This window comes from Euwallacea similis, chromosome 11 (assembly GCF_039881205.1).
Source record: "Euwallacea similis isolate ESF13 chromosome 11, ESF131.1, whole genome shotgun sequence".
Lineage (NCBI taxonomy): Eukaryota > Metazoa > Arthropoda > Insecta > Coleoptera > Curculionidae > Euwallacea > Euwallacea similis.
Window position 1 is genome coordinate 846,714 of NC_089619.1, and position 25,382 is coordinate 872,095.

A 25,382-nucleotide genomic window follows, 5' to 3' on the forward strand; every position below is an offset into this window, starting at 1 on the left:
CATCTTTAAATCGTCACAACTTCCGTAAAAAAAAGAATTAGAAAAAAATATATGTCGGAGATTTATTAGTTTTTAAGATGTGTAAAAGTAACATTAGGATAGACAATAAGATAAAGAGCAGGCTGACAGGACCATCTGAAGACAAAGCACTGTCGAACGAGGTCACTATTGCCACGGCGCGCTTAAGTGGCCATGTATGCTAATTATTTGGGTGACACTAGACTATTGGTTCCTTTGTAATAGGGACTAGCAGGTACTTTTCCCACGGTTCTGAAGGACTCACCAGAACTGGGAAAATTAAGACAAGAGGGACAAAGAACGGGCAGTTAATAGATTGATGGGAAGAAGAGCGGTCGTGGAATAGTGAACTGATTTGTCTGTCTCTTCTATCTTTCTTTTTCTGTTAATAAAAAAAAAGCAATATACAAAATATAAAAAAAATGGAGAATACTTCTCAAGTTACTCCGACATATATTTAAAATTTTGCCTTATATTAATGTGTAGAATATGCCCCTGAAGTAAAGACCCGTACATTTGAATCACCCTGTATATGTGTATATATACACAGAGTGTTTGGTAAAGCGATAGAAAGTTTTCAATGAGAAATAGATGGACTTTCCATCGCCCTACCAAACATCTTGTACATACAGAGTGTTCCATTAACAATTTACCTCCCATCTAATTTTTTTATTTTTGACATGAGAACAAAGGTTTAAACTGGTATCCCTCATGTTTACAGTAGCGTTTATTGATATCGTAAATAGCAAAACGAGTAGGAAACGTTAAAAGAAAAATTAGCACGACTATGTCAGACCGATGTAAAAACAGACGAGATGGGTGCACTATTTGGTAGTATCAACCTCATTTCCGTAATGTAAGATAATGAGGGTCCTAAATAATGATGATGACGACAATGATTATGATGCTGATCGCAGTGATGATGAGGATGGTGATCGTGATGATGATGATGATGATCATGATAAACATGGTGATAATCTTCGAGAATAAAATAACAAAAATAATCGCGGCATTTGCCCATGAGAAGTTACAAGTTAGAAATGTAGTCAAAATCTCTTTAAATCGAGCATCCATTCACAATACAATTGCACACATTTATTCAACCGGTTGTGCATTGATTGATTTGGCTCGGGCAAAAGCAAATATAAACAGGGCAAGACAGAACATGGACATTTTGCCGCATAGCTCAAATGGTATTTATGCAACTAATACCAGGGGATATTGTCAGCAAATACACCTCTCTCTCCGGTAAAGAGTCACTGGCATGTTTTCAACCTAAATTTACACCATCTAAAATTCATAATTTCCTTGGCAAATTAGTCTTAACTTTAATAATATTAAAAGGAGAAGTAAAACTTTAGAAACCATAATACCTAGCCTAACAAGTGCCGTATTATTCATAGAACAATGGAATCCCTGAAATGCTACTTAATTAAAAGTTTGTTCGCACTTCTGTGGAACGCTATTATTATGCATTTTCTGTTGTTAAAGTACGACAAGACTCACGATTTGTCATTCCCAGAAGAGTTAGTTTTAAAAATAAATTTTACCTGGGTCAGGGTATCGGAAATTCCTAGCTAAATGACAAAGTTGCAGGGGAAGGTAACGAGTATCGGCTCTTTGAGGGAATCGCACCACTGGGGGTGCTCCAGAAAGGAATCCTCGCTGCAGCTCCCACCCCACCTCGGATATGATGCTGGCTTTCCTGAAGTAAGGTGTTACTTCTCGAAGATATTTCACTGAAAAACAGAAAACGAAATCAGTATCTAAATTGAAATCCGTATGCTACATTGTTGAATTTTATACTGCAACTCTACAGCATGCTCGAAAGGTCCACTCTCCATTTACAAGCACAGCCCTGTGCTTCTTCTTCGCGTAATGATCTTCCCTCACACTTAGTTAATATCGGTGGGGACAGACTTGTAAAATGAGGTCCTTCTTAATTCCCCATAAACAATAATCAAATGAAGATAGGTCTTGTGAACGTATGTCTCGAAGACCTAGCATCTTTTATAGTTAGCGAGATTCTCATGAGTAAACGCCAAGAACGGACCCTACATTTACGTTTATAAACGCTCCAATAGAATGGTTAAAGAGAAGCCCAGTTAATTATTGTCTTTCTAGTTTGTCTGAATTTGTAATAGTCTTTCAGTTATTCTCGTCATGTGTGTGAGTTCGTATAATAATTAAATGAATGGTATGTGTAGCGGGTTGTCGGGATGCCTTATCTTTGTAATCAGTTTTAGTGCAATCTGTTCCTTTGTATGTATTTTTTAGTTTTTTTCCGCCGCTCTCAGTATGTGTTCAATCATATCAAAAACACAGAAAACTAAATTTTGACTTTGATGATTTTTCGTTGACGTTGACGTTGACACCCGAAGGTTACGTCATATTTACTAATCTACAACTGACATTGCCTCGGAGTCTCGGAAAGTTATAACCTGTTTATAATCTTATCATAACCCGTTATAACTTATTTACGATTTAATACCTACTGCGAGATTTTTTTAAAAAATGTTCCTCATCATTTGTCTCTGCCTTCTTTTATAAAAGTTCTGTAAGCGTATAGAGGCTTAAATTCTTAACTAAAATGACATTAAAAATTAAACGGCACGTGTACTAGACACGTCTGAAGACACTAAAGTTTTTGTATAGCTTTCCGTTTCTGCATCGCTGCCTCGGAGCCCTTTTAAAAGCCCTTTCGAGCAACTCGACCTGCTCTTAACGCGAACAGGTGAAGAGTCTCATACGTTTGCAGATTATGTGCCCCTGCTGTACTTTCACACTTAACATGATTTTACGACGTCAGACAATGTCACAACACCTGTTCCCTTCTATTCTATTGCGAGTTCGTTTTAAGGGCGCCTTTGAGGAATATTCGCAATTAAATCAATGTCTAGTAAAATGGCGTTCATCTGTAAAAATTGAATAGGGGGTAATTCTGTGAAACACCTAAAAAATATTCCTACTTTACAGAAACGACGATTTTAACGACCATCACAGAGATTAGGATCACTGTGGATGATCAGATAAGCTTCAGTGCGTAGTATTTATTCAGAGAAGATCATTTTTATTGTATGTTCGACAAATACTATTTTTAAGACTTACCATTACTGGGAAAGCTGCAAGAGGGCATCAAAATTGAAACCAAAATACTGTACAGGAATAGAAACCTAAAACGGGGGAAATTTGCTCAAAAACATTTACCTGCGGCGAATAATTTCATTGTACGCAGTTTCTATCAGCGCTGGAATATTCGCAAATTAAGCAATTTATCCAGATTCTCAATAATGAATAACAATCGATTTCGGAAGTTGGGCTGATAAACATTTGTCCGACGAACGTGAATTTATATTTGTCGGATTTTAGATTTAGTGCATTCAGGAGTTCAAACCATTTGAGTAGAGATCGAAATTGATAATCAGAAATTACTTTATGTTCGGTTTGGTTATAAAGGGTCCTTTATGACGCTACTTGCGGCCATGAACTAATCCATTATGGCTCTAGTACAATAAAGCAGCAAATAGTAGAATAAAGCTGGTAACATATTTGTTTACTCTGAAACTGACAATGACTGGATATAATTTTCCACGTAATAATAACTAAATTTCAAGAATTTAGTTCTCGGATACTCGGCAATTTTAGAATCCATTTGCATATTATTATTCCCGCTCGGAAAGATTTTCGTCTATCTAGAGTGAATAATCTAATTATGTGTTTGCGAACTGATGTATGATGATCATATTTCCATTTCATTATTAACACATATAAGCACGTAATATTTTAGAAGAAAAATAATGATTTCTTTGAATTGAAACCCGTGGCGCAAAGTACCAGCTTTATAATTCCTTGGTTGGGGAAATAGTGAAAAATTCCGTCTCCGCATAGACTCTCGAAGTGATGCTCTTAGTGTCACCCGCCCTTCGAGAGCTGAATAAAAAGAAAATTATTAAGAGATTCGCATCTGGTAAGAGTAATCTGTGCCTTGGCTACGCCTTGGTTTATAATTTTCAAGCCGGTACGTTATTTACCCATTATCGGCTTTGGAATTTACTGAGAAAAATTTTCATTTTTCCATCCCCATTATTGTTAGAGGGAAACATTAATACGAGGGAGACAAAATGATACTACAGATTAAATTAAATCACTCCAAGTTGCTTTAAAAATCACATTGTTAGAAGAGTACAATACCTTAACTTCTTTCAATACAATACAAGTAAGCGCTATAATTTATGAAGATTCTTGCTTCAGCTAAGCTCCTATTGTATCGCCTATTGTATGGAACAATGGCAACAGGATCCACTCTATGACGTAATCCACTCCACGCTCCTTCCTCCTCCTCCTCCTTAAAAACGCGCCCCGGAAAGGAAATTCCGGGGCGCGTTTTTAACTCGCCCTCGTAAATCTCGGAAGGGAGAAGAAGAGGACAGAAAGACCTTTTGCTTGACATGACCTTTTTGTGTCCTGTGAATGAGGCCATTAGCAAGCGTCATTTATAATTCTAAGGCTTCCGTTTTTAATTGGGCCACTGGAAAATTACCGAAATGTTTGCCTTTGTTCTCTTGCCATTGTCTTGCCATTATTCGGCTTTGGTGCTGCATTTAAACACTGCTAAGTGTCGGGAAATAGTTCTTTTTCGCAGGAGAGTGTCTGAAAGTCCTTTTGAGTAAAGAAAGCAGTCGAAAGGAGATAAGAAAACCTTGTTTACTAAAGAACACGTGAAAATCACTCTCATCTTCGATGATGAGGTGAAACTATAGTTAATTGATTTGAGATAGAACTGACTCGACAGAAAACGAGTAGAAGGGCATGGGTAAGGGGATTCTTCCAAAACATATAATAACACGCTAGCTGTATTGCCAAGTTATCTTTTTTTTACATGTTTTACATATTTTTAATATAGTTAGAAATTTAAATGACGTAAAAGTTTGTACAAGCATTTTCCGTACTCAGCAAAGTCAACAGTTGTGCAACTGTTGAGATTTCTTCTGAATGTGGCCATTCAAAAAATTAATTCAGTACAGCATCTATTTGTCTTCAGGGGCCTTTTTTCACACATCCAACATTAATATTATGAAGTGTAGTTTTTTTTCTTGTGTGTAGTGTATTTAATCTGCGTGAAAGAGCTGCTACGACTTGGCGCAGGTTAAAAATTGAGAATCTTATATATTTCGAAATAAAATATCGAAGAGTTCCCAGGAAAGAAAACAGTAGACTCGTAATCAACGCGGCTGGAGCCTCTAATAGTTACAGCAAAGTAAACATATTTAGAAATAAATTTTCTCTAGTAACAGCGAAATTAACTTTTTACAACGCACAGAGGATCTCTAATTCTCTACTGCGGGATTAGTTATAGGGCAACTTTCCCGTTTCACCGAGAAAGGGAGACCAGGTTCGGTGGTTAAAGTTGTTTTTATTTATTATGCCATCCAAACTATAAATTCTAGATAAAAGGCTGCTAATTTTTGGTTAGAGGGCCAGTATTTTTCATTGAATATTGCTGAGGCGTTATAAAACTTCTGGCCTAGATCAGCCGACACAGTGAGTCAGTTTTCATTTAAATAAACCATGTCGCCAATCAGAAGTTTCACATTTTCCGACATAGATTGCATCTTCCCCGATGTCCGTCTCGCATTCCTAAATGTTTTCGAAATTAATTTGAAAATTTTAATGTTTAAAGGGAAATGTATGCACTGCCGATTGACGTAGAAGTCATTGGAGTACTGTCATTCCAAGAGCCAGTTATAACTTTTTTAAAAGTATCTTAATTTATGACATAGATGCCAGTGGCGCTATACATATAACCAATGGCAACCGTATCTCTTTCTATTTAATTTCTTATTAAACTATCGTGCCAAGATATTTGAAAACTCTGTCTAAATCGGCTTTAAACGGTGGAGCAGCCCTCCTCATTCAGCCTAACAAATGGTTGCAACTTTTTTTAATTCCCGTTAAAAGTGACTTAAAGAAAGTGGTCTCATTTAACCTCCTCCATTCACGTTGCTAAAGCCCTTTAAGGTAATGACCCATAAGATGCCAACGTAATGGATGCGATCGATCAGATGCAAACGAGCCATGCAGGTATGAGAAATTTCTTGTTGTTGGTGCTGGAAAGCGAAGCCGTCGATCACAGAAAATTCGTGGGAAATCCGGAAGTTTCCTAGCAGTTGGATATCAGGAGAATAATTATTCAAATAATCCCTTTAGGAAACTCGTAAACCATATTTAATTTCACGATTACACTTCCTCGGGTTTCGTAATCCTTATTGATCCCGCTTAATTTATTGTAATCATTAAATGGACTTTGTTTTCGGCGGTTTCGTTGTAATCCCTTTGGGGGATAGGAATTGATTCTTGTTTAAGGAGCTTTTTCAGACTACTATCACAGCTTTCACTAAATAATTAAATTTCGCATTTCGCAAGTCAAATGTTCTAGTCTGAAGCTGCTGAAGAGAAAACCGAAGATAATTTAATAACTCCATCCTTTAACCAATTTTCAAAATGGCTTTGTTTCACTTGACGATCTAAAAGAAGTGGACGTAGCAAACAGTTGCCCTCATCTCGCTCAAATTGTCTCTGTAAAGTGATGTTGCCAAAGATGCGTCATGACATGTCATTTTTTCGATCTTGTCGCTATCAATTAATGTCTCATTTACTAGAAACGGGGACAAATTATGGTTTCACTATGGTCAATCTCTGTATTAATCCACCACTATTGCCCAGGGATACTTGCTCTCTTCTATATCCTTTAAGATTTTGGGCAATTATGGGTAAACGAATCTTGTGAGCTAAATCCATCGACGCAGATTACTGAAATCCAACCTGTGAGGCCCCTTCATCCTCCGGAAAAACCTCCCTTTTATTAAACCGATCGCACGGGACGAGAAATCTAAGTTGGAATTTATGGGCACTAAAAGTCGTAAGTTGGGAAATTGTGCAGCAGAAGAGCCGCTGCTGTGCATGACGGGATATCGGCTAGTTTGCAGAGCTGTCAATAAATTACGAAATCATATCGCCAAAGCTTCCAGAACTCGGTATTATCCTGCATGAGTTAAATCTACTATGCCGTTTTTAAGCGCTAACTCTGATTTGCTTTGTGGAGGATTTTTGGGAAAATCTTTGAGTCAACGAGGGATTTACCCCATAACGTATCTAACATTACTTTTGAGACAAACGTGAACGATAAATCATATCAATTTATTTACTTAAATGTGACACAAAGGCGCTACTGCTATATCATAACGAAACGTAATGCTGACAAAGAGCCCTGATCCACGAATTGTGGCAGTTTTCTTGCAAACTCTCCGATTTTCCTCTGGGTGGATTCAGCATCTGTTACGACCAAACTACATATTTTTTTAGCATATTTGCCATAGAAATTTCCCTGCATAGTATACAGGGTGATTCAAAAGTGCAACAGGTATTATTTTAAGAAAAAAGGTTCACATAAGCAACGGTCCTTGACAGTATAAGATTATTTGTATGGCTGGAACGTTCATTACCTCATATCAGCAATCAGTACTAAAACTCCCCATCGGACACCTGGTAGTGCAAAATTATGTTTTCAGCATCAACTTACAAGTGATCCCTTGGCCTCAGCTGGTAATAATTCGAATTAAACACATGGCGATCCATATGACCGCTGTGGCTTTGTCCGAACCAGTTTTAAGCCATCCACTGGACCACTGTAACGCTTAACATATTAAGTACCCCATGTCTGGGATGTTAACTCTACAATGGCAAAAAATAACTTAGTTGTGTTCAAGAGCAGTGATACAAATTGTTTCATTTAAAGTGACACAAGCGATTATTTCATCGTCCATTCTTTTAGTAAATTTGCAAAGAGCTTAAAAAATTAAGTATTTTTTGCTGGACATTTTTTTTTAACTTCTCGTTTTCCAAATATGAACAAAAATCGAAGTGGTACAAATAAAATAACGCGTGACTTAAATTACGAAAAAAGTTTATTAATAGAAAATAAACATTTACAGATTTTAAAAATGTACCCAAACTAATAGCAAAAATTATTTTTAACCAATGTTGAACAAAAAAGCCATGTTTTCACTAATATACACGTAAGTTTTTTTGAGTATCGAATTTATTTATAAATTTAATAAATTATTTAATATTATTAAATTATTTATAAATAAAGGAACCTTTAAGACGAAGCTAATTATCTGCTTTTCAACTAAAGTTGTTAACTTAAAAGTAAGAAATGGAGAAGTTTTCTAAAGAAAACTAAATTCAAATGGTGTCAGCTTATGGAAAAAGTGGTCAGAACGGGGATGAAGCTTATCGGATTTGTGTGCAAACATTCCCCGAAGAAAGAGCACCTAGTTGCAGCAACTTTTTATCGAATAATCAAGACATTTCTTGAAAGTGGTAATGTGGAGACAAGTGAAAAAACCCGAACAAAAACTGCCACTAACGAAAACAATCAAATAGCTATTCTAGCAGCTGTAGCTGTTGATCCCCATGTAAGTTGCCGTCAATTGTTAAGAGATTCGGGCATATCGTTGGCCAGTGTGAATCGCAGTTTAAAATTGAATAAATTGTATCCATTTCATATTTTCCTCCACCAGGAATTACATGATACCGATATTGAAAAGCGGCACAATTTTGTACTTGGACAAGAGAAAAATTAGATTTGATGAAAACATTTTCTTCAGTGTGGTTTTTACTTACGAATCCACATATACGAACCACGGTGAGGTAAATCGCCATAACGTGAACTATTGGTCCCTTGAAAATTCTCACTGGCTAAGACAGGTACAACATCAACGACATCAATCAATTAATGATTGGTGCAGCATTGTCGACAACAAAATAATATTTTTTTATTGAAAACAATTTAAATGAACATAAATATTGTTAAGACTTGGGTCCTATTAAATCGATTTATTAATTGTTAGTTTTTTAGTTTAGAGGTTTAAGTTTCAACTCTATGTTACGCCCATGTGTATCGCCATCTGTTATAGTAATATTCCCGGCATGACTAGATTGCAGTACCATTATGCTCCAATAAGGGGGTTCTTGGGCACTGGAATTTCCGCCGCTTTTCTTTGATGAAATTTCCAATTTGGGTGTAAGCACGTTTCGTAAAATCGGTGTGACTGCAATAAACCAGTAAAGGGCCAACCTAGCTGTTGACCTAAATGCTACGCTTTAAAGTGATAGGTAACAAATTAACCGAAAATGGGTTCCGAGTAGGAGTACGCCTATGTCTGGAGCTCTCAGTTTTTGGTACTTAAAGACTGAGTGAAGCGGCCAGGGGGGCTCTTTTCTCATTACTTCTGAATCGATCGCATTCTGGTCTATCGCATTTCCCGATTTTGTCATTTTGTTCAAATCGTCTTTTTCTCGTATTGTTTGTCACAAAGACTTAGTTGAACCACTAATATCGTGCAAAGGTTCGATGTCAACTTTGTCTTAATTGTACTCGTATATATTGATATATTTTCAAGTCAGTTAGTAGTATAATTAATAAATTTTATTATCGTTAAACGGATTATTGATTAATTTTGATCAGAAAACAGTGTCGCTGAAACTGCGACTTCAGAGTGGTCCGAACGTGAGTATCTAGTCCACGATTATTTTAAGCCTACGGGTGGATCCAACAAGCCGAATCAACCAAATCTCTTTTGAGCCTTCCTTCTAAACCAAACAAATATCGCAATTTTCTATTGAATGATCTACCGATTTTATTCAAAAACCCTACTCTTGACCCAAAAGTTGCTTTGTGGGATCAGCATGACAGAGGTCCAGCCCATTTTGCTCATGTGGCTCGAGACGTTTTAAATGAAATGTTTCTTAAAAATGGATAGGACGTAATGGTCCAGTGAACTGGCCACTCAGATCACCTGATTTGACCCTATTAGATTTTTTTCTTTAAGGTTGTCTTGAAGAAATAGAATACATTGAAGTCCCTACAACTCCGAATGATATGAAAAACCGCATCAGAGCAGCTTGTAAAATAATCATTGAAGAAATACTTAAAAATGTTTCGGGATCGTCTATCATGAGAATTGAAAAATGTCTCGATACGAAAGGTCAACATTATGAGCATTTGTTCTACTGATAAATGTTTAAAAATAATTTTTACTATGATTTTGGGTTAATTTTTAGAATCTGTGAATTTTTACTTTCCATTAATAAATTTTTCGTAATATAAATTATGTGTTATTTTAAATGTGTCACTTCAATTTTTATTGATATCTGGAAAATGAGAAGTTAAAAAAAATTATTCCAGCAAAAACACTAAATTTTTTTGAGTTCTTTGCAAATTTACCAAAAAAATGGGTATTTCCTTTAAAAAATAACGTTGGCCTTAAAATGTCCTTTAATGACTTTGACTAAAAATTTGCTTATGTACGTTGGACGTCCCCTTACACAACAAACAATGTTTTTTGGATTTTTTTTTAAATTTTAAATTTGGTTTCAGAGGTAATCGATTGTATCACTTTAAATGAAACGCCCTATATTAGTACAAAACATGAAATATAGAAGTGACGAGGCATGAGAGTTTTTTAATTTTAGATATCTCAAATTAACCCGAAAAACTTTACAATGATCCTATACGTTTAGAGCCAGAGTAAATTCCATTTTACCTTAGCAAATCTCTGCAATTTCTCGTTCAAGAATGCCCGCGAAAATATTCCGGGTTATCAGACCGGGAAAATATTTTCCCGGCCCGCTAACTGTCAGTGCTAGTCGTCAATCACATAGCAACGTGACCCTGTTGCGCAGTACCGTCCATACTTGTTATGAGACGATGTGGAGAATTAGCGTGGACGGTCGCTTTAGGGAAATATTCGTTGTTCGTGGTATAAATTCACCATTCCTGTCTGAAAATATGTTGAAGCGAAGAAGCCAGCAGAGATATTGCTGGCCATTTGGGTCTCGTTGAATCCCGCATGTGTGTGTTAACCTGCATACGGGTAACTACACTGCTCGAAAATTATGTTCTAATGCTTCATCATCTTCTTCAAATCACATTAAGTTGATAAATTGTAGAGTGTTTCATGTGACGAGGACACATGCGTTGGACCAAAGATTTTTATTAAAGTTACTAAAACCCAAACTCCACTAGCTTTATATCAGCATCAAATCCAGGGTGCTTTAATTTAAACTTTAAAACTTTGCCCTCACAACGTAATGCCCATGTAATCCTTTTCAATGCTTTAGCCCGCATGTAGTTTTAGTTAATATTTTGCCTAATTAGCGTGCATTTTAAAGCAGAAATTTCGATTTAGTTTCATTAAGCGAATAAACAATAAAGCCTTAAATCTTTTAAGCTCAGTTAATTATTTGATTATCTCAGCTTTGGAGTCTGTAAGTCTTTTAAAAAAAAGTCAAAGTCAGAGAAGTTTAAGGCTAATGGGGCAGTTGACATTTAAACGTTATAATGGCCGAGTTGCGTAGCCCTTTGTATTAAAATCCTTTGAACAAAATCCTGTAAACCAGCTTAAAATTACCTTTAAAAATCTGACTGTGTGTTTAACTAAAAGCTGGGACTTAACGAACGAGCCTTTGAAACTGGGGCTGTTTACGTTTTGAGCGTAAATATATTAATAATTCAGACACCTTAGCAAACTTCAAAAAGGGTGTAAGACGTTGTCTCTAAGACAACAAAACCTGGAAACCAGAGAAGTCTTTGTGGACTAAAAAGCCTCGAAAAGAAAACATCTGACAACAGGGAGAAAATTAATAGCAAGCAGGGAGGCTGAACCTTAAGCCAATGATTGATGGTTTTATTCCTTTTTAATTTACTTTTTCGCTCTCGAAGATTCTAGTTAATTTAATGCCCCGAATTGCTTTTAATTTATTTTCTCGTGGACTTCGCTTCTTTATTAACAATTCCACCGTTCCTGAACAGAACTAAATCTCTTCAGATCGCAGCGAGCCATTAAAGGCTCCTTAAATAATTAAGAGATAATCCCGCTGGCAATTTAGAACTTCGTTCCTCAGGAATAGTGATATGATAACGATAAATGTTACCCATTGAAAATGTCGGTCACGCACTGGGAAAAGAAGGGAAATACGCGGAAGGACCCAAGTTTTTCTAATTAAATTAAGCGCTAGAGAGTAAGTTCTCTCCAATAAATTGCCTAACTCGGAATTTCTTATCTAGAAACTCTTTGATGCCCGGAGGTTTTGCTTTCGGAATACAAATGCTAGCTTTAGCTGCAAGTAAAATACACTATGGGTGCGAATCTGACTCATCGGGCATTCAAACAAACTTACAAGGTAATTTGGCCTATAAATTTGGTTGTGTCGGTTTTGGACAATGAATGATTAACGATAAACCTTGCCCACTTGCATTGAGGTGGGATTTATACCATCGCCAGATCAGCATAAGTCAACGGACAGACTATCTAGAACGTTCTAGCACCCTACATGCATTCGTTAAATAACACAAGACCTCATGATTTATAGGATAAATTAATGTATATGCAAAATATACAAAGTGGCGCACTGAAAAGTTGCCACTCAAGTCTTTTTTCTTATAAACGAATAAATGAAAATGTGCTCGGACAAGTAAGCATAGTTTTCAGGGGACACGTTTTTTATATATTTCCACTCCCTCTGCTCCAACCCTTACGAAAGGATGGCTCTCACCATTAAAATCTTAAATGGAAAGGAGGGTGAGTGACATATTATTTTAAAGAGTATTGAATTCCCCTTGTTATGGAATCTTCCTCGTTGGAATCGATTGAGTAATTCGTTAGAAATAAATAAATGAAATGTAAAAGTAACAAAATTTCTTGCCACTCATTCGTTTACAAGAATAAACCCGAGTGGAAACTTTTCGATACGCCACTCTGTATATAACCCAGTTATTATGTATATAAAGGTATGTATACATATGAATAATATCTGAAAGAAATTAATTTATATATGTAATATAAATATTATAATTATTGCATATGTATTAAAGGAAACATTAATGATGATGAAGTTAGAGGTCATACACCATCAGAGTTAATAATGAAAGATCTGCAGAATATAAAGTCTTTATTCCCGCTACCATGGCAACCCGTTCGCCCATTACAGTCACTCGGCGCTAACTTAATTGCGCAGCTGCTGCTTGGGGAATTAAAATTTGACATTTAAATAATCTCATCGTTGGTGATGAACGTTAACCGTGGGAAAAATACATTGTTGCACACTATCGAATGCCATATTTCAGTTAATAAAGTTAGTTATCATAGGAGACCGTAAATAAAATCGTGACGCTAGATAACAACAGTGTGCAAAATAAGTTCAAATTATCTAAAAAAATCGCGTTCCAAACGTTTCGCTTGCCACTGATTCTATCACTGGCAAGCGTGCACATATCAGTTTATCCGAATTATTCCGTGCATTTGGCCAAAACCATCCCATTTGCCTCATATGATCAAACAGATGCCAATTTCGGATAAATTGAGATAACTAACAATTTATGTTCTCCCTGGATCCCCATCAAACCCGACGTTGAAAATATTTATTTTTCTGCGAGAAGGACCCTTTTGGCTTGATGACAGGGTATTAAAGTTAAGCCATTCAAGAGAGCAGGAATCTGAGCAAAAACCAAGAAAATCCGAGGGCTAACCGCGTGCATAAATTACATCTTTCGACGACTAACCATGTTTTAATCCCCGCCCTTCGTTTTCTGAAAAAGTCCGCAGCCATTTCGCACCTTCATAACGAGAATTTGATGAAGAAACCGGCCTCGCAGGGGATTTAATTTACGGAAACAATTTTCGTTGTCTTTCGCGCATTAAGCTTGATTGCGTATACCTGCTATGCCGAAATTGCTCTTAAGCGAATCACCCAAAGGAAATGGCCCTTCTAATTACAGCATAAATTTCGTTTGTCGGTCCGATAATTATACCGGTTAAAATTGGCAAAATTTTACGTCTAAATCACGCACATTGCCAAGTGTAGACAAGATAAATCGTAAATTTATCTTGAAACATAAATTGGATTTCGGTTCAGATCCGAGAAAAGGCTTATATTTGTCTTTAATAAGATTCCCAAACTATTGAACGATCAAATGATTAAATCCCGAACTGCAGTCGGTGAACCGGTTTAATTTTGCCGTTCGGAGTTTGGCTTCGTAGAGGAAACTTTGACAATTAGAGATAAGTTAAATGCGATTTTCAGTTTACTTTAATATTAAGGCCGAGATATTGCAGAAGTTTGCCAAGGCAGGAACTATTTACTTTGGCTCTGAATGTGTAAAATCCTTGAAAGGCATCTTCGGCTAACTTATGAAATTTTAAAAACTCGCATCCCTTGTCACCCTAATATTTCATGTTCAAGCGATGAAATTATTGTTCTTGAAGGACATATTGCAGAACTTTGCCAAAGTAGGATCTGCTAACTCGGACTATGAATATGCAAGATCCTTAAAAAGCCTTTCCAGTTAATTCATGAAACTTTAAATTAAAAAACTCGCGACCTTCGTCACTCTGGTATTCCATGTATTATAAGCAGGGAATATGTTCCCGGACAGTAAGAGGACCGGGAAAATATTTTCCCGGTATGCCAGCTGTTTTCGTATAAATATTTAAAATTTTATACATTTGAAATTAATCTCAAATTGCAAAAAAATTATATGCGTATCCCGTAAGAAAATCATGTTTTCGAGCTCGATGGTCGCTAGACGAGGCGCGGCTGAGGCTATTAATTTACATCGTCGGCCGACAAAAAGTTGCTTTTCCTACTACATACCAATATACTTACAAAACATGTTTAGAAAGCGTTTAGAAAGATTAATGTTACCTCAGGCTACTTTTATATATACATATATACATATTTCATATACAGTATGATGCAAATGTATGGAATAAATTAATTTAAAATTCAGCAGTGTGGTTTTTGGAAAAACGCTCGGACACGTGGATTTTTATTTTTTCTTGTGGTTTTTCTGATTGTAAAATCATGTATACAGGGTGATCCAAAAATGAATTATTTCCATCAACTTCATTTTTTCAAATGGAAACCCCTATTTTTTTATTTCATTTTCGGATTCTACATCGAATTCTAAATATGTTTGACGTACCATGTCCTATATCTAAACCCAACAGTTATCGATAAATTTACGTCTAAATATATCAGTAACTAAGACAGCTCTTGGACCAGCTGCACTTCGTATAGAAGCCATTTTTCCTTTTTTAGCGTTAGCGTTAGCCCCATACTAGCACCAGACAGGGCGCACTCGATAATAATTTACACCAGTCGACGATCCTTAGAACGCTAAAAAAGGAAAAATGGCTTCTATACGAAGTGCAGCTGGTCCAAGAGCTGTCTTAGTTACTGATATGTTTAGATGTAAATTTATCGATAACTGTTGGGTTTAGGTATAGGACATGGTACGTCAAACATATTTAGAATTCGATGTAGAATCCGAAAATGAAATAAAAAAATAGGGGTTTCCATTTGAAAAAATGAAGTTGATGGTCATAATTCATTTATGGGTCTCCCTGTATACATGATTTTACCATAAAAAAAACCGCAAGAAAAAATAAAAATCCATGTGTTCGAGTGTTTTTCCAAAAACCACACCAATGAATTTTTAATGAATTTATTCCATACATTTGCATCATACTGTATACAAAGTGTTCCATTAGAAAACGCCATTAGACATTTTAGAGAAACTATGAATACCAAAGTTAAGGAAGTTTAGTGGCTTGGTAAGAGTTATGAGACTACCTCATCTAAAATATTTTTAATGCAGTTATACTTCTGGTTGTATCGGAAGTTGATGCTTGATAAATTTAAATGGAACACCCTATATATTATTGCATTTTTGAATTTTACGTTAAATTTTAATACAAGTTTATTAATGAGTTGACTTTCTTAGGATTAATAGTATTCAAGACATATGCAATTGGATGTTGAAAGTGACAGTTACAGATATCTGCAAAATTGCAAATTTTTAACAAAAGGAAAAGTGTTTTGTAAGTCTTTTTTATCACATTACTGAGAAAGGTCCATACTTTAGTGCGCTGCCAAGCTTTACCTAATATTTTTTAAAGGGTGTCCACCAAAATAGAGCCAATTTGGACCTCAAAAAATGGTCAAGATTTAAAAATTTTAAATCTATTATTATTTTGACATATTATAAAATGGCGTCGAAAAAAACCTATGTTCATATTTATTTACCTATAGTAAAGTTGTATAGTTTTTGAGTGATTTCGTTTTATAAGTTTATGAAAGTATACTACTTCCCTAATTCTAAGGTATAATGCGAATATGACAGACAGATATGTGGATAAGGGAAATACCAGCAAAATGTTACTGTGATATAACCAAATTCATACACGCTTAAATAAAAAAGTTAGTTTTATAAAACTGCTTAATTATAGCATTATAGCTTAGAATTAGGGATGTACTATCCCCGTATCAACTTATAAAACAAAATTACTCAAAAACTATCCAACTTCACAACATAGGTTCTTTTTCGACGTAGTTTCATAATACATCAAAATATTAATAGGGTTCAATTAAAAATATGTAAGTTTCAATCATTTTTTGAAGTTCAAGATGGCTCTATTTTTGTGAACACCCAAATATTAGGCAAAACTTAACAGCATACTAAAGTATGGACCTTCTACAGTATTGTGGAAAAAAATTTACAAAATACTTTTTCGTTTGTTAAAAACTTGCAATTTTATAGACATCTGAGTCTGTCATTTTCAACATTCAATTGCATATATCTTGAAAACTACTAATTTTAAGAGAGCCAACACATTAACGAACTTGTATCAAAATTGAACGTAAAATCAAAAATGCAATAATATATAAGGTGTTCAATTTAAATTAAGCAAACATCGACTTCTGGTATCACCGGAAGTGTAACGTCATTGAAAATATTTTACATGAGGTCGCCCCATGAGTCTTACCAAACCACTAAACTTTCATAATTTTGCTATTCATAGTTTTCCCAAAATGTCTAATGGCGGTTTCCGGTGGGACACCCTGTATAGCAAATGCCTTTAGCACTACTATTCCTATTCCAATTTCGAACATGCTGCATCTAAAGCCGACATAAAGAGAGCAGGACATGCACCAGTTTCTGCAACTTTTTAATAAAACTTTTATTCACGAGCAAATAGTCCTCACGAGGCATGCTGACATAATTCCTTGGATTCTTATTTTCCAAGCAAGCAAATGTTCTAAGAAATATACGGCATTCTTTGGATAACAAAAAGAGAAATTGTATAACGAGAAAACTTGGCCACATACCATGTACGTCACAACAAACTTTTTAATTTTAAAAACATCTTTTAGCTTTATTACAAGTGTTCTCCGAATCCACAAAGCCAAAATCCGCACATTCGAGATAATTAAATCCAATTAAAGCTGCTTAAAGTCCCTTTCCGGAATGATAGACATTACTGCGAAATAGCAACTTGCGTAATGAGTCAACTAATCGGCCCTATCCTGACTCTAATGTGCTGTAAGAATGGCTTGATTTAAAGTGCTGGGGACCAAAACCTGGAAATAAAGCTAAATCAACTAAAATAAGTGAGAGATTTAATTTGATTAAAGTCGATAAAAGTGCCGCGGGATTAGTTTTGACATCGTATCGGGCCTGAAATCTAATATTTTCCTGGCCGAGGATGATATAACGACAGGATTTATGTATTATAAATGCTGGTCACGCAGGGACCGGAAATGAAAAGATACGAAAAGGGATCGAATCCTGTCTAATTTAATTATCTCATGGTTATCCCACGGGCTTCTGGTGAATTTTTCAGGTTTAATCCCTTATAGGCAAATAATGTGCTGATCACGGGAATTTTTAAGGCAAGAGTGTGCATTTTTTAAAGGCTAATTCCGTTCAAAGTCTATCCTCCGGGTTTTCATTAAGCATTAATTAATGATCTGCGAGTTTGGTTTTTATGCGTTTGAGCTGCAGATTTATTCAAAAAAGGAAATTTGCGAATACAAAAATTTAACATTAAAACTTCAATTGTTCGTTAAGATATTTGAGAAATAATTAAATTAATCATTTGCCCCCTCCTGAGCTAAAGCCCATCACAAGTGCCCTAGCATTGTATTTTTGCCATGTACTTTCAGGAAGGTATTATAATTTTTCATATTAATAACTATTTATGTAGCTAATTGGGATATGCATGATTTTCGGTAGCGACTAAGAAAAATAGCATTTCTCAACAAGTTTCATAATATTTGTCAAATTTTTCTTTACGTTGAAGCACCCACCAGCATTGGCACACAAATCTTGCCACATTTTAATGGATGCAGAATAAGTGTATTGTAGCACAGAAACAAAAAATATTTATATAAATAAATAGTTAGCAAAATAATTATTAATGTTATAAGCCCAGAAAGTAGTTTTCCGAGCTTCGAGTAGAGGAGGATCTCCAAACTTCCAGGCATCGCCTACAGCTCGCCTAGGAATTTACTTATCTTGCCCTGCAAAACCCATTTCGTGTAACGTACAATGTTATTTTACGACCGAATTTAGCTGATACTTTATTCCTTGTAAGTATGGGAAAATGCATAATGGACGTATAATGAACGATTATTTTCATTACTAGACGATAAGCAATATATTGAATCGAGTGCTTGCCCCAGAACTTGATTTTTTAATTTGCTAACAACTTTGCAAGAAAATCCTGCTATTTTAGTACACGGCGTTACTCTATTTATATTTATAGCAAAAATCGACTCTATAGCGTAGAAATTTTTATTGAATTGCTCTCTCAGATGAATAAACAGGAATATCGTCCATGCAATCTTATACCTCCTTTAGTTTTTGCCATTTCTTGGTTTACACTCTTTGAGCCCAAAATAAAATCTGGTGCCTGTATTTCGAGACGATAAGGACCGACATTTTTCATTGCCCAATTCACAACAAGAGTTTCATTAAGAGTCCGGAAAATATTATATTTCCGTGCTCGTTGTTTCGCATTGTTCCAACTAACTTCCCGGTTGGAATAACGTCGCTGTTCCGTTGAAACAACGTTTGTCTGAACTAACCAAATTGAAATCAAACGAATTAACCAACATCACATTGATATATTGATGCTTTATTAATTAGGGTTGATTGGAGGAAAAACCTGTGGGCGCACGAAATTACCACACATAGACATAATGAGATAATATGCGCTTTCAAAATTTGTGCTGGATGGTATAAATTGGTCCTCTTGTGTTTCCAAATGGCAAGTGACTCATTTCATATGCGGTATACCCAGAATTTGCTGTTTCATTTGCAATTAATCTTGTCTCTTTATAAAGATATTTTTAATCTTTAGTATCTCAAAATTACTCATTCTTATCATTTAACTGATAATCAGACAATTAATTATTAGCTACATTTTTAGTTCGTGAACCACCAACTGTCGCGATGCACATAATATAAATAACAATGATAAGTTTCATTTTTATTGTGGTCGTCATCCTTGCTTCAAATGCTGCACCGACTCCGGCACAAGTAAACAAGTTTAGCGGAATATTTCAACATCTTTCAGTGCCAAAATATTTTAGAATACATCAATCACCTCAAAACAATTATTCGCTTATTGGGAATCGGTTAAGGAAAGCATCAGACAAACGCGCAATACGATCCTGGTCAAACAGGATCAGGAGATAATTGAACTGATGTATGAGGCTCAACAAATTAAAATGGAGGTATTGGAGAAATTTGAGATATACAACACAGCTTATAGAAAAGTAGTAAAATCAATATTAGAAGAATATGATGATACAGGTAAGAAAACAAGTATTTCTACTTTCGGTTGATATTATACGAAGCTTTGTTGGTAGAGAGTATCAGGTGCATAATGGACTTGAATGACGAGCTTATAAAGTTTGACCAGAAAGTCGTTGAGCTGATGGAAGATCGGATCACCGAAGGCGAGTCGTTAATCAACAATTTTATATATTCTCTGAATGTTCTTCTCGAAAGTATAAGCGACCTTAGGACCAGTGTAGAAAGGTGCAATAAGAGTTATTGCACCAGAGAAATAGCCGCTCTTCTTTCTAGAACTCACGAAATGGTTTTGCAAGATATCGACACTTTCGAGGAAGAGCTGTATGACACCTTCAGATATTTAATCCTAAATGAAAAGCCGTATGTACGGTATATCCAAAAACTCTTATCAAAACTCAGGTTATGCATCTACGGTCGCATTCAAACTGATCACGATTAGATTAAGATCAATATAAGTATGTAAACACAATCTGATATTTTAAGATAATACTTAATATTTATTCACAATGAGAGATTATATCTATACAGGATGACCCAAAATTCGTGTGTAATAAATGTGGGATCTACATGTAAAAATATAGCAAGAAGTTCGTATAAACATTTTTTTAGATTGGTGATGGAGTAGCAAAATGGTCACTCCCCGCTTTACTACCCGAAACCTTTTTATTATGTGCTACTGGCTTTTCATTTAAAAATATTGAACGCACTGGGTAAAAGCGAAAAGATGACAGAAATTTTATTCCTTATTATGCTAATTATAGCGTTAGGTAAACTATTGGAACAGCTCAAATGATGCTTTGTCTCACGATGCCACTCAAAAACTAAATAAAAAGTGCTGTGGAAAATTTTTCAATCGTTAAAACTTCACATGAGCGTCGCCAATATGAACAAGGCCTTAGAGTACCGCCCCACCACCTCTTTTTTGACCTATTCACGCGGCGAGCTCAAGATTTTCAATAAAAACTTCATAGCGCAATTTGAGATAGAAACATGAGAATGTATTGTGACGTAAATAAATCTTGACAAAATTGTAATATTTTAAATCCGTTAAAAACATGTATGGAATACGGTTAAAAAATATCTAAAAAAAGCCAATAAAGATCTCCGTGACTCCAACATTTTTAGCAATCGAATGAGACCTTTCAGGGGGCTGCAGAAGCCTTCAGAGTACTAGAAAAATCTCACTAAACTACCCAAATTTAAATAACATTCGTGGAAAGAAAGTCAGAAATTTGCCAGTAAATTATTTCTCCCACTTCCACTCTCTCTTACAGTGATCATTCCATCCCTGTTGGATGCACATTTTTCACTGTCGGTAAGTTCTTTCCCCGTAAAAATGGTATGAATTTAACGCTTTCTTACTTCTGAGACTATCCTCGGGGCACACGATTAATATCCCTCCTGGCTCCATAAAGCCAAATATTTTCCTAATTTTCCAAAAGCTGAAAAAACTTAATTGGATTTCTCAGAAGTAAAGATTGTTTGCTAAAGTTTATTAAAACTGATGAATTCCCTGGGAAGCGGGACCTGAATGTCCCGGAAATTGATTTTATCCCGGAAACTTGGCGAAATTATGTTTCCTGAAAAGCCGATAACGAAAATTTGAATATCAGTTAATGCCGTTGTTTCAGACGTTTTTAGATAAGCGCGGCAAACTCCCCGATGGATTTTCTAAGAAAAGGATTAAATGCAGTCCGACTACCCCGCGAGCGACCCTCAAAGCAGGATCTGATCTTTTCCTTTTGTGTCCCGCAATATCGCATACAAATTGGATCAAAATAGTTCCTATTTGCCTAACCTCAATTCTCCAGGGCCGCATTGTTTCGGCATTACGTGCAACCGCCCTAAGTGTGCCAGATTCCGTTCGAATTGTTCGCAACAATGCAGATGCGATATCCTAATTCTGGATTGTTTGCCAAGACGATCCGGAGGAATAGAAATTACGGAATATGAAAGGAAGCGCCTCTGCATATCGTGTGTGCATACATTGGAAATTGGCCGCATGGATTTAGATGCCCCAAAAGTGCATAGTACGTGCCAATGTGGGCTGCTTGGTTGGAATTTATTAGTGCAGTGGTTCGGCCATACAATTATTACCCGCGAAAGTTTAGGAGCTTTCCATGCTAGTAGATTTTCCATGGAAAGAGCTCACCTCACTGTGGTGCATTAAAGTCGCACTTTAATAGCGCGGAGAATAGACGAGCGTTTCAAGTAAATCGATCAAATTAAACTTTATCGAATTAAATTAAAAACTTATTAATTTAGATTTGCTACTTTAAAATTGTTCAAGAAAGTCCGATTTCGTGCTGTACTTTTTAGGGGCCGATACCGATTTTTTAAATCCACCGTTCATTAATCACGTTTCATTATTCACCTCGACAGGAGACGCTGTTAGTGCCTTAGCATTGAAATAATTAACAGGTGCCAGCATGCTTGACCTCATCAATGCCTGCTGGGTAACATTAGGATTCGTTGACATTTCACCTCACACACAACGTCTGATGAGAAACGCGTCACTATCTATGTCGCTGTGAGTTGCCCAGCTAGGAATGTTTGAAATTAGAAAAGAATTTCGTATGGAAGAACGTATATGTGGCAAAAGTTAGTCGCAAGTGCGCAACAGAAATGGAGCTTTCAAGTAGAAATGGAAAGAGAATGTCGGGCAACATATGTCGCTAATACATGGCTGCCGCCTCTCCAAAAAATTTTAGGGGGATGCTGGCAATTATGTACCATATCCAGTTTTTCTAGGTTATTGATTTAAACATTAAAAAAATTGTTAGTAGGTTCTTAAGCACTCCCAGGTACTTCTGAGATTGATCTTAAAACGTTTTTTCTTCTTATTTTAGTCCCTAGTGATGTGATGATATTTATTCGCAACTCATTAATATTGATGAGTGTAGATTATAAATGAGATCATTCAGTTTTCCCCATAAGTAAAAGTCTGATAGTGATAGATCTGGTGAGCGTGCCGGCCAACTTATGTCTCCAATGTTTGAAAATATTTTAACTGTACTAACTAATTTAATATCAATTTAATAAACTCGTTTCGCGACTTTATACAGAGATGTTGAAAACAATACCTTATTATTTGTAACACAATTTCCCGTAAAAGCATCGAACTAATTGGCAGCTTTCTTGTGAACGAAACGAACATAAAATTTTAATTGGAATCGTATAATGTAATAATTCTTGTTAAAAAATGAACGCCCATGTTTCAACACCTTAAAGTTATCTAGACAAAGTTTCCACATGAACTAAGATGCGTTTGAGGCTGTAAATCGCTACGTAACTCGAGCTATTGTGGAAATATAATTAAATTTCCAAAATTGTCATTTAAACTTTTAGAAAATTAAATTCAATTAATAAACCCTGGGAGGTCAGCAACGGCCAAGACCTGAGCAAAGGAAATTTATAACAGGCATTGTTATTGGGACGTGTAATTCCTGATGCAGCCACGGAAACTCAGCTAAGTGTGCGAACTTCAGGCAAATTTCTAGCTTCCCCTTGAATCCAGCGTTTCCTAGATATTCATGTTTTGTCTTGATATACGGAGAAGTGCTTTGTGCACTTGACAACTTCTCTTCCGTCGAATATTTTCCTCGAATTTAATACGCCCAAGCAAATACCTACTTATTATTGTTGTCTTGAACTTGCAGACAAAGTTCTCTATAATCAAGCTTGGAAGTCATTAAACGAGTATCAGTTACCTCGCAAATGCATCATTTTAATTTACTAGGTCAGCAAGGGAACAGTAATAAAGCTGATGCCGAATTCGATTAGGAAAAATAGTACAAATATAACTTGTTCCTCTTTTTTTTTAACAAATGCCTTAAAAAAAAACAGCAAAAAAGTTATATCCAGGTATCGGATATTGAGAAAAGCATTGAGTGCCTGAAAAATGTCCAAAAAAATTCTCCAGTATTTTTTACTGCTATTCCCGTATTCACTAGAGGATCCTCTAAGATGCCCTCCAAAGGTATTCTTCCATTTACGTGACACCGTGTACAGCTACAATGAGGAAATGGCATTTTTGTCGCCACTTTTTTCCCCAAATTGCGCCCCTTCATCTAATTTTGTGTAATATCTCTTTCCCTCGTTTCTTAGGCTCATTTTCGTTTTATCCTCATGGAAGATGGGAAGCTTTCTCGCTATGGAACTTAATTGGTAATTTCGGTAACGCTTTCCTTAATTTTGGACAATATTTTTTTCGGTGGGCAGCGTTCTGCATTAGCAGTTATTTGGCGAGGAAAATCAGATATTTTTCACTATATGTTCTTGTAATAATACTAGATGGGAATATTACAAAAGAAAAATATACAAAGTCACTTAAGCAGGGTTTTCCAGCTGAACAAAACTTTCCGTCGAAATTGACCTAAAATACAGTCTGGTGGCGCTATTTCAGGACGTGTAATGAACAATATTTTCATTATTAAACTCTGAATTTCATTAGGAGTCCGCATATTGGCATATTTCCGTGCGCTTACGAAGAAGGTGAATTTTCCCGTGTCCTTACGGAAAACGTATATTTTTAGTATAGTTAACTTAGTGAAATACTTTGATTTTCAGTGCCGTATAATGAAAATTTTATTCTTTTCACGGGACACTCTGTATATTATTTAAATATTACAAACCTACTAACTACAAGGATTTTTAATAATTTTTCATAACTATATTTTCACCATGTGTGATTATTAATTATAATTTTTCATAATTAGTTTTAATTAGTTAAATTTTTTTTTTTAATTATGTAAAAAAATGAAATATATTAATATTTAAGCTTAACATTTACTTTTGATTGTGTAGGTACCTTAACAAGCTCACGATTTTCTTTTAAAATATCGTCTTTGATACTGATCGTTTATGTCGATTTTTCATATTAAAACCTGATTTAATTTCGGGAATATATACGAATCGTCGAAAATTAATTTCGGGCTCCCATAACGCAATCCAAACATCAAACCCGTATTGACTCAGTTTGATAATGAATGGCCGGATTATTCGTGAATTGCGAATATCAATTCAATTGCAGACAGATTTGTAGCATTTTTATTTACTTTCGGCAATTTTGCTCCACCGCCATCCTCCTCGCTGGATGGACAAAGGGGAGAAAAATTCATTTTCATCTCTCCACTTGTGTCTGCTCTGCGGAATTCTCATTTTGTTCCGGACGTAATGAGAACTGTTCGTTAAAGCGAGATACATAAATAAAAAACCGAACGAGTTTTTTTAATTTTCTACCCGATCCCTCTACTCGTGTAGGAATTCGATTTTACTACATATACATGATATTCCATGGCTACAAACTATGTACAGAGTGTCTGGTTTTGGAGCTTAACCAAGAGGATCTTAGTAACTATATGAAATACGAGGTGATGGACTCATATGTTGGCCAGTACACTCACCAGATCTCTCCCCATTAGATTATTTTTTATGGGGAACTATGAAAGATCTCATTTATAAACCGTATTTGGAAGTGAAGTATGAACTCTTCTGGCATCCAGAGCTGAATTTGGTACTGCAAGTATACAGTATTCTCTTATTCTACTTTCATTATTTTTTTAAGGTAGTTCGATTTTAGTCACAACTCAACAGCATAAATTATGTTCCCGCCAATTTGGTAATTCAGTCTACTTAA

At 35.7% G+C, this 25,382-nt stretch overlaps 2 protein-coding genes across 3 annotated transcripts in view; one reads left to right on the forward strand and one right to left on the reverse strand.

Annotated features, from left to right (window-relative positions):
- The window catches only part of Syn1 (Syntrophin-like 1), a 69,823-nt gene that overhangs the window by 16,024 nt on the left and 28,417 nt on the right, over nucleotides 1–25,382 (reverse strand). For both annotated transcript variants that reach the window (XR_010752369.1, XM_066394796.1), the window contains exon 2: nucleotides 1,569–1,757. Coding sequence is in view for 1 of the 2 variants with exons in the window: in XM_066394796.1 (XP_066250893.1) it covers nucleotides 1,569–1,757 (189 nt within the window). In the remaining variant the exon portion in view is untranslated. The remainder of the gene's footprint in view (nucleotides 1–1,568; nucleotides 1,758–25,382) is intronic.
- On the forward strand, nucleotides 19,328–20,313 carry LOC136412231 (uncharacterized). The gene is made up of 3 exons (XM_066395239.1): nucleotides 19,328–19,465; nucleotides 19,519–19,741; nucleotides 19,798–20,313. The coding sequence occupies exons 1-3, from the start codon at nucleotides 19,400–19,402 to the stop codon at nucleotides 20,181–20,183; spliced, it is 675 nt and encodes a 224-aa protein (XP_066251336.1). The 5' UTR covers nucleotides 19,328–19,399; the 3' UTR covers nucleotides 20,184–20,313.

Coding starts and splice junctions, on each gene's coding strand:
- LOC136412231 (XM_066395239.1), top strand. CDS start 19,400: ATGATAAGTTTCATTTTTATTGTGGTCGTCATCCTTGCTTCAAATGCT. Junction 19,466..19,518: donor CTGCACCGACTCCGGCACAA/GTAAACAAGTTT, acceptor AAAATATTTTAG/AATACATCAATCACCTCAAA. Junction 19,742..19,797: donor AGAAGAATATGATGATACAG/GTAAGAAAACAA, acceptor CTTTGTTGGTAG/AGAGTATCAGGTGCATAATG.